The sequence below is a fragment of the Medicago truncatula genome, chromosome 7, assembly GCF_003473485.1.
Source record: "Medicago truncatula cultivar Jemalong A17 chromosome 7, MtrunA17r5.0-ANR, whole genome shotgun sequence".
In the NCBI taxonomy this organism is placed as follows: Eukaryota; Viridiplantae; Streptophyta; class Magnoliopsida; order Fabales; family Fabaceae; genus Medicago; species Medicago truncatula.
The window spans coordinates 27,982,261-27,995,504 of NC_053048.1; the positions used below are offsets into that span (position 1 = coordinate 27,982,261).

The following is a 13,244-nucleotide window of genomic DNA, read 5'->3' on the forward strand; positions in this document are numbered from 1 at the left end:
CAATTGAACTTCACTTCAAAAAATTTCATAATAAATATGAAGTCAACACTTCATTTTTTTCTTTTCTTTTTTCTTAAGGAAAATTCAATTCATCTTAACCATTTAGACTTTCTTTCTAATCACTAATCAAACCTCACTTTTTTGCTAAATCTAATGCTCATGAAGCCTCCCAATCTCCTTCTTCAAAACCATTTTCAAAACTTAAAATCAAACAATTAAAACAAAAAACAAGTTTTTTAGCAAGAACTACGAGCGGTTTTGATCCCTTAAAAGGGTACGTAGGCAATGAGTCAAAACTCATCCAAGCCGAAATAAAAATCAAGTCTTACAACTTCTCTCCCCCCATTCTTAACTAAATAAACATCCCATTTTCAAAAGTAAGTAAAAATAAGCGTGAATATAGACTTAGGAAAACGGCTCCTATAGAGGACTATAGTTACTCCGGGTGCCTAACACCTTCCCGTAGTAAAACCGACCCCCGAACTTAGAATCTAAGGGTTTTTTCTCAATTTTTCCCTTCCCAAGAAAAAAGAGAGATATCAACGGTCGAAAGGTACAAGTCCAATTAATGGCTTGGCACCCAAAAACCATGATAACACCTTCAAATGAAAATAATTACACTAAAAACATAGCTAAAAACATCATATGTTATTCCATGACCATCCAACAAAACTGCACTTTATAGTCCTCTATAAATAGCTTTGTAAAACATATTTCTATATCACATTTTAGTTCCATACACTTGTTTTTAGAGACAATGGATACATTGAGGGGGGGGGGGGGGGGGGGGGGGGATTGCACTTCATTTAGAGATTGGTTTCAAGCATCTGGATGTTTCTCCTTCATTCATCTTTGTACTAGTTACTCCACTCATGGGTAACTAATTATCTCTTTGTGCTGTGAATAGGTTTAGTTAGATAGGGTTTCAAAGCAATACTCTTGTTATTGATGATTATATATGATCGATCTTCAATATTGTTTATGATTTAATTATATTTAATGCTTTTTTTGACGTACAATCCAAAAACAAACTTTTGTTTTATAGTGTTTCATCATCGATTTTTTTCAAAGAGATCCGAATTAAATCATTTGTAGATTCTAATCTCTAGGGTTATGTTTACAATCATGTATACTGTCTGATCATATGTCATTAAATTAATTAGCTATTTTATTTTGCATCGGAAGTTTGATACAATGAATTTTGTGTCGTTTCTCATACATGGAAACATACGATGATGAATAGGTGAAAATATAATTGAGTTTTAGAAAGTATATAATCGATCAAGAGAATGAATTGAATGAATAATTGACGACGTCTAATCAATAGGAAAACATTTTATTCATATTTTCAATATTTTTTTATAATATTCCAATCATTGATTTAGAACATTAAATTAGAATATTCTCTAAAGGGCTTGTCGTTCTGACTAGGCAACTAACTAAACTTGTAAAAACAGTAAATTAAAAAGCAAATAAATAGGGGAAGTTTGCAAGTTTGATTTGATTTAGAAATCATTCATTTACAACTTGCCATATGTTGGATTTAAGAAAATAGAACATAACCCCGTTAAGGATTTGTGGACTTAGCTTTCCCCACAATTCGCCCTTGCAAATTACAAGGGTCCCGAAAGATGACTTATAGCCATAAATTCAAGGTTAGATTCAATTGTATTATAAACTAAGCAATTCACTACTTTTTTGTTCGAATGGAGGTCAGGGTTGTCAATCCTAATGTTGCTGCATCTAGGATTTTGATAAAAGCACACATATACAAATTAAATCAGAATTTAGATTATAAACAAAATAAAAACTTTAGTAATGGAATCCAACAAATAAGAAGGGGTTCATCATGGAACCCTAATCAAAGAAGTTTAGTTGCTCATAACCTATATCATTACAAAACAATAGAAAACATGCCTTAAAAGTTACAGAGAACAACAGGAGGATGAAGATCCTATGCATTGAAACTCCTAGGGGAAGTTTGCAAGTTTGATTTGATAGCGCAAAACAGTTGAGTTTATTGTTGAAAATAAAAGGTTTTTAATGTAGAGTTTAGCGGCGATTAGGATTCTTTGAATTCCCTCTATTTTATTTTTGGTATTAATGCAAATAGTTATCAATTATGAAGTAAGAGTTCTATTTAAGTGATTAATTCATAGGATATTAACGTCCCTGTAGATGTCATATTGCTTGATGGACGAAATTGGCAAGTGCACCAAATCGTAACAAGTAATAAAGTAGTAAGTTTACCGTTCTCCACATGGATTGTCATTCAACTTAGAAATTAGTAAAACTTATTTGAAAGAGTAAAATTAAAATATATTTGAATAGAGTTGCAGGGTTTAATTTCCCTATCCAGTGCAAGATTAGGTTCGTGATTCAGAATCCTTTAATCCCCCTTCGTCTTTGTTGGAATTAACCTAGAAAACCATAATATATGTAATGACTACTTATGATTTATTGAAACTCATATTTAAAAACTCCATTAAAACATCTTACGAAAACGTATGTTCCGAGTTAACTTAGTTATATTGTGGCGTTCCCCAAAGAAGATAGTATAAAAATTTAGATTTCAAACATGAATTTCATTAACATATTTATTAAATAAGTAATTATAACTGCCACGAACAAAGAAATACTTTCAGATTGTCAATCCTACTAATTCTATATGGATCAATTTTCAAGATTACCGGAACAAATTCTTAATTGAAAAATCATTAAGCGCAAACAAGAACTATTTTAAATCAGACACAAGAAAACACAATTGAAAGAAAACTTTATTAATTAAATCCAACAAATAAGAAGGGGTTCATCTTAGAAGCCTAATCAAAGAGGTTTACTTGCACATGAACAATCATCATAACAAAACAATATAAAAACATACCCTAGAGAGAACAAGAGGATAATGGAATCCACCATTAGATCTTTGATGTTTGACCCTTGACTTGAAGCGCTAGCTTTCTGAAAGAATAATAATGTGTGTACGGGTCTCTATTTATAGAAAATGATTACTTAGGGGTTAAGAGAAGAAAATTGGAATTTTCCACCGTGTTAGCTTGAAAAACAAGTTGTGGGCAATTATTGCACGTAGCCATGTGCTATTGGCGAATATAGGGGTGCAAGAGGCGCATGAGGCAGCCCCTGTGTGAAATCTTGCGTTTTCATCCTGTTTTCGGTTATTCTTTCGTCTGGAAACTCCTAGAAACTTGAAATGAATTTTCTTCACTTTTTATTGTCTTCAAATACTTTCTAAGAACCATTGATCTTCAATCTTCATATCCTTGATCCTTCACGTGATGTCCTTCATTACACTTAAAAAACCTATGTAGTTGCATGATTTAGGATAAAAGTGAGTTACAACGACTCGAGTGAAAACAATACAATATGTTCCTCAAACCATTGACAACTTATTTAATTATCATCTTGTTGTCTTCAATGGAAAAGAAAAGTACTAAAAACATAGTCAAAAATATCATATGATCATGCTCCGTCATCATTGCTCCTCAATAACCCTAAAGGTTATGTAGGCTATATGGCAAATGGTCGTCAATCCTCTTGGTTTCCATATGCTCTAAAAATTGGGCTTTACCCACAAACGCACAATGAAAAATCAACATTTTGCTATTTTTTCACAAAACCCCCTGCTCCCCGCGCCTGGGGCACGCGCGCCGCACATGATTGTTGGAAACAATAATTTTGTTCCTTGTTTGGCAAACCCAAGGCGCGTAGTTTCAGCTCCTAGTTCGACTTTGCCTTTTTCTTGGACTTTGGACTGCTTTCTTCTTCAAAATTGGTATTAGGACTTGGGACAGAATTCCCACATTTTGTAATGTCTTTAGAGGCCTCTTGAGTCTTTATTCAACGTCTTCCATTTTTTCATGATATGTCTTGATTAGCCGAATTACATGATTTTTCAAGAGAATATTTACAAAACACCTAAGAGTTCCTTAGTTTAGGGAAGAACTAGAATTACATGACTTGATATGAAAACATTACAAAATGTCCCTTAAACCATGAGAAACTTCCCTAAACTCCTCTTTATTGACTCAACTCACTACTAAAATGACTGAAAAACTTACTGAAAATAACGTAAGAAATGGTTTTAGTTTGTTCTTTGTTATTTGTGAGCCACTCTTGTATCACGTTGATGCATAGAGTGGACTTTGTAGTTGAGTTTAAATCTTAGAAATCACTCAAAGATTGTAAGCACTAGTTGATTCTTAGAATTAAGAGAGTGTCTCCATTTTTGTTATTACTATAAGGACGATCACTCGATCCGTGATTAAGAGGAAGTGAGCGGAGGTTCTCATATCTAGGACTAGGAGAGTCATAGGTAGAAATTGCACGGGTAGTGATTAAGTGACAAACTAGTAGACCAAGGGTTTTTATGTAAGCTTTGAATTGATACTACTTTAGTGAATTTCCTCCCTAACTTGGTAGCCTCCAGATGTAGGTGAAGTTGCACGGAACTGGGTTAACAAACATCTTGTGTCTCTTTATTTCCGGCCTTATTTATTATTAGTCATCTGTGTTATCTCAATGTCTTGGCATCATTCTTGACAACACACTTGTCTTGACATTGTTTATAAGATCTTTATTGCGTGCTAGAATTTCAATCTCATCTGATTATATTTTTGAAATGATTACTCACTTCGTATGCTCCCATATGACTACTTGCACACTACTCTTTGTTCGGTTGGATAATAGGATGACAACTCTTGAAGAGGAGTTTAAAGACAAAGAGAATGAGTAATTGGCATGCCACCTTCACAGTAGATTTACATTTAGTTTACATTATCAATAAATCTATTATATTACTTATGCATGTGACATTTCAATTTAAGTTCAAAGCCACTTTTGTACAATGTGACAAACTATTTTGATTGTACTCTTTAAATTTTCATGATATTCCCCAAGTTCATTTATGTTATTCCATGGGTTTATTATGTGATAGAATATTATTGAATATTTATGGATTTTTTTTTCCATACACAGTAATACTTCCAAATCAACCTAATTGAGATACTAACAAATTTGATCTAATAAAAAATCCCTACAAAGGTGGCTACAAACACTTTGTAGAGACCTTAATACCTAAGCATGAAGTCAATTTCAAATCTAGTATTCTAGTAAGAAATATTCTAAAAATAACAAGACGTAAACTACAATATTTGTTTAACATAAAGCTTTTATTTTCATGTTGATTCTTTCAAAGATCTATTTAATAAATTATATCCATATAATTTTTCCAAACTAACTTATTCTTTTTTTGTCCTGTAATACATTGGATTTTTTTACCCATTCTTTATACATTGGTTACAAAACATTCATGCAATCATTGACCAACCATTAGTAACTAATTTACCCATTATTATTATCCATTAGATGAACAATTGCAAGTTGCAAATAGTTTACTTAATTATAGTGGGTCCCTACACTTACCTCTAACTATATATTATGAGAAGAAAAAAAAGTTAAAATTGAGTTTGACTGATTTGTTCACATGGTGGCGCGTGAATTGCAAAGGAAAATAATTTCCATGCAAAAAGAAATTGAAGAGTGGGGAAGGGAACAGACGAGACCAAGAAAAGGTTCACTTGGTCGGGACACACTAAAAGCACAAATAGACCACCTTTATTTATTTCATTCCAATTTTCCAATATATATATAAAAAAAAAAAAAAAAAAATCATTAAAAATATGAACCACATTCTTTACCTTAATCTATCATTCATTCACCAACTAATGTTATACTATTTTATAGTAGAATCATAATTAAAGTTTTGTTGGTCATTCTACCTCAAATTGCTAGCATAATGTATAGGTTGGTCAGCATACACAAAACCCTACCTTTTTTTTATTGAATAAAGATCGGTAGACACCTTTAATATATACACTTCTTTGTACCACTCTTGAAAATTTCAGTTAATCAAAATATGGTATGTGTGACCATATTTTTTCAGTTGTGTGACCAATATTTAAAAGCTGAAAAATGTGGTCACGCAACTCGAATGCGCGTAACCACTGTTTTTCCACTTAGTTAACCAAATAAATTCTGGAAAAATAGTGGTCACGCAACTAAACAAATATGATCACACAGACCATATATTTAGTTAACTGAAATTTTTTAGAATGGTACAAGGAATATACACATTAAGGATGTCTACTTATCATTGCTCTTTTTAATTTTCTCTCTTATTATAATAAAACATGACATATCAAGCTCAATACTTAGCTTTTTTCATGCACAAGGAGGGAGAGAAAGAGAGAGAAGCACTATAACAATCTCTTTTTCTAAGCACACTGTACTTACAAGGCATCAAAAAAGAAGCTTATGGGTTAAGAAACATCACCTTCTCAAAATCCTGAAAAGCAATAAAACAAAAAGAGAGCTATCGGGGAATGGGAGGGAAAATAATTAACTAGGAAAAAAAAATACATGAAATTTTATATATAAGTACTCAAAAGCATCTTCCTTTATTTTTAGCTTCTCATCACCACCTCCTTAACCCTTTGATCCCTCTCTTCTTTCTTTCTTTCTTGCTTTCTTGCTTTTTCTTTCTCTCTTCTATGTTCAACTCAACCACAAACAAAACACACACACAATCTCTCTCTAACTTGTTGAAGTGATTCTCTTCACTATTCTCTCCCTAAAAACCTTTCAACCTTTACAAAAGATAAAGCTCTTCAAGAGGAATAACCATGGTTTATACTTCTCTCCCACCATATATGGATCCAGCCAATTGGCATCAACAGGTAAATCAACAAGGGTTCTTCAATTAGGTTTCATAAAGAAAGGAAAGAAAAAAAAAACTCAAAAGATAAATATTCGAGCTTTACTTTTGTTTATACCCTTCTCTTGAATATACCAAATATTTGATTTTATGTATCTTTACCATTAATTTTATTTCCTTTTTTGCAGCAACCAAATCATCAAGTTGCCAACACTAGTGTTAACACTCCTCTACTTATTCCACCACCACAGCCTCCACCATCGAACCTGACACCATCGCAACCTCATGGAGGCTCGATCAGGCCAGGTTCGATGGCAGATAGGGCAAGGATGGCAAACATACCTATGCAAGAGCCTTTACAAAAATGTCCAAGGTGTGATTCCACCAACACAAAGTTTTGCTACTTCAACAACTACAGTCTCTCGCAGCCGCGACACTTCTGCAAGGCTTGTCGAAGGTATTGGACAAAGGGTGGTGCCCTTAGAAGTGTCCCGGTTGGCGGTGGTTGCCGAAGAAACAAAAGGTCTAAATCAAGCAGCAACAACACCTCCAAGTCGCCGGCTAGCTCAGACCGCCAAACTAGCTCTACAAACAACTCTCCTGCCGTACTCAGTTCCCCAACGCCACCACCGATGAGATTCATGGCTCCTTTGCATCATCTTGGAGATCACCTCAGTGAAATAGGACTAAACTATGGTTTTTCTGGTCCAATGGGAGGTGTTGGAGACTTAAATTTCCATATCGGAAGCTCTTTAGGTGGAGGCGTTGGTAACGGTGGTGGTTCCGCTTCGATTTTACCTGTTAGTAATTTTGAGCAATGGAGGATGCCACAAACTCATCAATTTCCCTTCTTGTCAACTTTAGAAGCTTCTTCTTCACATGGATTGTTGTATCCATTTGAAGGTGGTGGTAACGGTGGTGGTGCTAATGATCAAGGCCATGCATATGGTGGTGTGTCTAAGGTATTATCAAATAATTCTAGTGTGAAAATGGAAGAGAATCAATCTAGACAATTCTTGGGAATGATCAACAACAACAACAACAACAACAATAATAATCCTAATAGTGAACAATTTTGGAGTTCTTCTGCTGGTGGTGGTGCTAATAATTCACCTTGGACAGATCTTTCTACAGCTTATAACTCTTCTTCAGCTACTACAAATTCCAACTATAGGACATAGCTTTATTATGCTCTCTTTTGAAATCTATGTTTTCTTTGTTCTTCCCTATTATTATTATTAACCCCAAGACAAAGTTTCAAACTACACATATATGGTTTAGTACTTTGATTTATTTTAAGATAGAATGAAAACCCTAGGGATGTTACTTAGATTCTTATTTTTCCACTTTTGAAGTTTTAATCTTTATATTTTTATGTTTCATTTTCTTTCTTTTTTTTACTTTAATTTTTCTTCTAATTATTAGGTCTAGGTTATGGTCTGTATGAGAATGTTTACTATAAGGAATATTAATATTGTGAGTTGAAAATTAAGAATGAATATTATTGTAGTAGATGAAAAATTATGTTTGTTCATTGGTTATCACTTATCACAAATCTATGGATTATTTTTTTTAATTTCTAATGGTGAAACATTTAAATTGAATGAAAATGTTTATGGTATGAATTTTTTTGTTGAAGGTGTTTCATTGTCAAGAAGATTTGGAGGATATAATGTTCTACACTGAAAACCGCAAACACCAAAATCAAATATATTCTGAATGTTGATTTCAACGCAATTTTTTTTTCTGAATCGAATTTTGACTGGTCTTAATCAAAATCATGAATCATTGGTTGGTTTGGTTTTCATAGTCAAATTGAGCACATTTATACTGTTCTTTTTAAGATTCAGGAATTTCCTTGTGAACAAATAGTAATAAAGCATGAGTGGTTGTTAAAGAATGTTAATTTATTAAATTTAATATTATAAACCCATGTTGTCTTTCTTAGTATATGTGTACATTTCTTTCTCATGTACATTTGTGGTGAAAAAGTGTTATTTTATGGCGTTAAAAAATGGATTTTATGTTAATTTTTTCTTTCAGAAAGTTTATGTAACGACGACAGAAACTTTTTCTTGATGTTAATATCAAGTATCATTATGCCTTTAAATATAATTCTCTAAAAAGATTGTTTTTTCAACTTAGTATGTTGTTTTATTCACTTGTTTTTTATTTTTAGCTCTTTTGGTTCTTAAACTGCTTTACTAAGCATACAAGAATATATCTAATCCAATATGCAAGAAAACTTTTAAGTTTTAACCATTTTTCTAATATAATTAAAGACAAATATGTGTTGCTTGTTACGTACATGATGCTAGATATATGAACTTTTACCAAACTGGTGTGGTCCAAATGGTCCAAAGACTAGATATATGAACGTAAGTTCTTGTCTTTTAAATATGTGATCACGAGTTTATTTTCTATAGTTCATGTCTATGTAATTCACCATTTGAATTTCTCAAGATTCCTAAATGATTAGTCATGTTAAACAAATATTTATATTTGCTACAGTGAGTTTAACTAAGTTGGTAGAGACAATGTATAATAAATGTAAAGTCTAGGGTTCGAACTTTAACCACCATAAAAATATATATATTTATGTTTGATTTTCAACATATTCCGTAAATGAGGTAATATTTTAAGGGTATTTCTAATATGCACCTCTTAGAGATGGTCTAAAGGTGGACCATTGTCAGTTTTTAATAAAAATTGTATTTTATAATAATAAAAAATAAAATAAAAATATTTTACTAAAACTTATAAGGTTCACCTTTGGACTTAGTTCATATCAGACGAACCTATGTTTAAAATATTGTTTGTTATTAAATATGAACATCTTTTTTCAATTGGACGGGACTCTTCTCTCTATTAGTTGCCCAACAAAGAATATTTTTTTGACAAAAAACAAACGACATTCATTCATTTAAATTGATAGAGTATATTGATGTAATACAAATTTGCTAAAAACAAAAGGGATGAATCTATGAACAAACTCACATCATCCATGTTAATAACATAAAACAGCAAAGTACATAAGCCTACAAATATGACTATATTAAAATCTCCGAAATAGTCATGCCTTCGGATCTGCAACGTTGATGACGCCAAAGTCATTGGTTGGATCTGCAGTGGATCGAAGCGGATCTGACAATCTGAACCGATCAAACACTTAAACAAGAGGGAAAAGACAAACAACGTCACATAAAGACGACAAACGAAACAACGTCGCACTAAGACGACGAAATCACGAAAGAAAAACCTAATCCGATGTGAAAATCATTTATTTAAATAAAAGAGAAGGAGAAAAACGATTTAGAGAGGTGATTTGGGTTCAAAAATTAACCCTAAACCATCCTTCTTTAATAAATAAAGGAGAAGAAATTAAGGTTTTAGTTGACGATAAAAGAGTGGGAGAGAGATATGCTATGCGCCCAACAAAGAAATTTAACAACCAAGAGGTTAATAATTGATAACTTTATCACAATTTAAAGACTTTAAAAGTAGTTGAATGTTTTCATGCAAATATACCTTTATCATGTTTAGGGTGTGAATGAAAGATTTACATAGTACGTAGTTTAAGAATTTGAATAGTAAATTAATTAATCATTTTACTCAACAAAAAACAACCAAAATATCCCCTCAAAAAACAACCAAAACATAATTTCAATTGGTTATGATTACCTCATAGTCAATTAACTTGAGCAATTATTTGACCAATCAGTGGCGAATTATACATAGACCCCTGCTTGGGACAAACTCCAACAACCTTCTCATCAAAAGGTTGTACTTGTCATATTTGCAGTAAATGTTTAATCAAATTTAGAATTTTCTGTTGCATTTTCATGAACAGGGTAATATTGTAGGATTCTTATTCTGCTAAGGTGTCATTTAATTTGGACCACTTGAAGAATTGGTCTATACGGAACCTTCTCCTAAACCCTAGTGTTGTTTTTACATGATAAGAAGCTCTTGATCATAAGAGTTTGGACACAATATTTGGCCACACTCATATAAATAAAAGTACAAAAGAAAAAAAAAATTAACTAATGTTTATTTTTTCAAATAACTATATGATATATATTTTGATGTGCGTTCAAATCTCATGTGCAATTGTTTATGATCATTCAAGTATTTTTCTTATATGATACTCTCTACATCTCAAATTATATGTCGTTTTATAAAAAAATATTATTTTCAATTATAAGCCGTTTTACAATATCTTCATTAATGTTATTTTTTATATTATATCATTAATTATTTATTATTCTCTTCTTTAAATTATATAATTTATCGTTTTCATATCATTTATTAAGAATGATATTGTAAAACAATTAATAATATCTATTTTTCATACAAAATTAATTATATTTCTTAATAAGTATGAAATGTTCAAAATGTCTTATAATTTAGAACGAACGGAGTAGAAGAAAAATGATTGTGATGTTTCATCCTATCCAACCAAAACCAGCTAGAGATAACTAATTGAATGAAAGCCAAATTTAGTACTTCAAGAAATTGCAACTGTTGTATAATTCATGAATGATTAAATATATTTTTCCAATGGAGATTCAAATCTCAGTTTCCAATTTAATATATAAAATGTTTGAATACTGTAACTTAACAAATCCTTCTTGAGTTTAGTGACTTCCAACACAACAGAGAATATTTATATCATTAAAAATTGAACAAGTAGAATTTTGCATGAGAGCAAGCCTTCCCTTGCCTGCTTTTCCTTAAATATATAGTAATCAAATATTGAGCATTTTTGTCCCATGAAAAATGATTTTAGATTCCCCATTTCTAAATTCAGCATATTATTCCTTTTGTTAAACAACTTTCAATAATTATTTTCACAACTTACATTTTTGACATAAAAAAATATTTAAGAAATCAAGACCTCTAACTTTTGTCTTAAACCATTTGAACTATCCAACATCTACGTAGAAATCTAGAGCTATTCAAGTAATCTTGCAGTTCACTGAATCATCGTGTTAACGATGACCATATGAATAGTCTTTTAAGTGCTTGAGATCAATTGGCTATGCCTTTTTTTGTTCAAAGGAATTCATATTTAAGAAGGGCCAAATCTTCAAGCCAAACGACATCAATATATCTCAAACAACTTTGACCAAAATATTATGTTTTTTTGGTTACTCCAAAATATTATGTTGGCTAAAATATGATTTTAGTCCCTGAAAATATGCCTCGTTTTGGTTTTAGTCCTTGTAAAAAAAAATTGTTTTTGGTCCCTGCAAAATCTTTTGTTTTTTAAAATAGTCCCTGGAGGGACTATTTTCAAAAACAAAAAATTTTGCATGGACCTTTTTTAAAAACAAAATATTTTGCAGGGATCAAAAACTACAAAATTGGTTCAGTTATAATGTGCCACCTATGCAAACCATCACAAAAGTGGGGTCAGGGACTATTTTCAAAAACAAAAAATTTTGCAGGGACCAAAAACAATTTTTTTTTTTACAGGGACTAAAATCAAAACAAGGCATATTTGCAGGGACTAAAACCATATTTTAGCCTATTATGTTTGATTGAGTTTTGGATTGCTCACCATTTTCACCATGATTGTATATAATGTTTTATATAATGGTCATATGTAAATTAAATCTTTTAAAATATTTTTTGACAGTACAATAAATTTTCTCTCAAAATATGTAAAATAAGTTTATACCAATGTTTTTTTTTTTTTGTGGTGGTCGGGGTTTGAATCCTGGACCTTGCATATATTAAGCATTATCCCTACCAACTAAGTTAAGCTCACGACGACAGTTTATACCAACGTTTAATCAAGTATCACTATTTAAATATGTAATAATACTATTTTTTTAAAATATTTGTACAAATATCTAAATCGCAAGATCTAATTAATTGGACGTCTATGTAAATTTTTTTGTGCCGTTAATACAAAAAATTAAGTTATTTAAATTATTGTTTCGTAATATATATTTTATGTCGAATAATTTTATTTTTTTGAATGAGCGTCGAATAAATTATTAAATATCATTAATTTTGAAATCATATTTATTTTCAATTCATTTTATCTATATTTTATTATACTTGATCTACAGAAGAAGAAAAAATATATTCAAAAATATTATAATTTTTAAAATGACAATTTTGGATAAAATTACAAAACTATTTAAAAAAAAAATTATTAAAAATAAGTTTAAAGAGTAAACCAAAAAAGTGTTTTTTTCTCAAAAAATAAAAAGAGAAAGAGAGAACTGTTTGTCAGTATATTAGTTGGACTTGGACCACAAAAAAGTAAGAAAAAGAACCTTGGTGGCTGTTACCGGATCTCCTTGCACACGCTCCCATGCAGCATGGATATTTGTGGCTTTCAACATTCATGATGAAAGTGATGAATGGAGGCATTTGGATTTCTTGAAGTTGTAAAAATGATTTGCATTGCACACAAAATTACATGCGTTATGTCATATTTCTTTTACCAAAGGTATTTAACAGTCCAAATAAATGAATCCATTAGATGTATAGCTGC

The 13,244-nt window shown here is 31.2% G+C and overlaps 1 protein-coding gene across 1 annotated transcript; it reads left to right on the top strand.

Annotated features, from left to right (window-relative positions):
• Nucleotides 1-6,437: 6,437 nt before the first annotated feature.
• Nucleotides 6,438-8,245, top strand: LOC25498443 (dof zinc finger protein DOF5.1). The gene is made up of 2 exons (XM_013593358.3): nt 6,438-6,755; nt 6,922-8,245. The coding sequence occupies exons 1-2, from the start codon at nt 6,702-6,704 to the stop codon at nt 7,912-7,914; spliced, it is 1,047 nt and encodes a 348-aa protein (XP_013448812.1). The 5' UTR covers nt 6,438-6,701; the 3' UTR covers nt 7,915-8,245.
• The last annotated feature ends 4,999 nt before the right edge of the window (nt 8,246-13,244 follow it).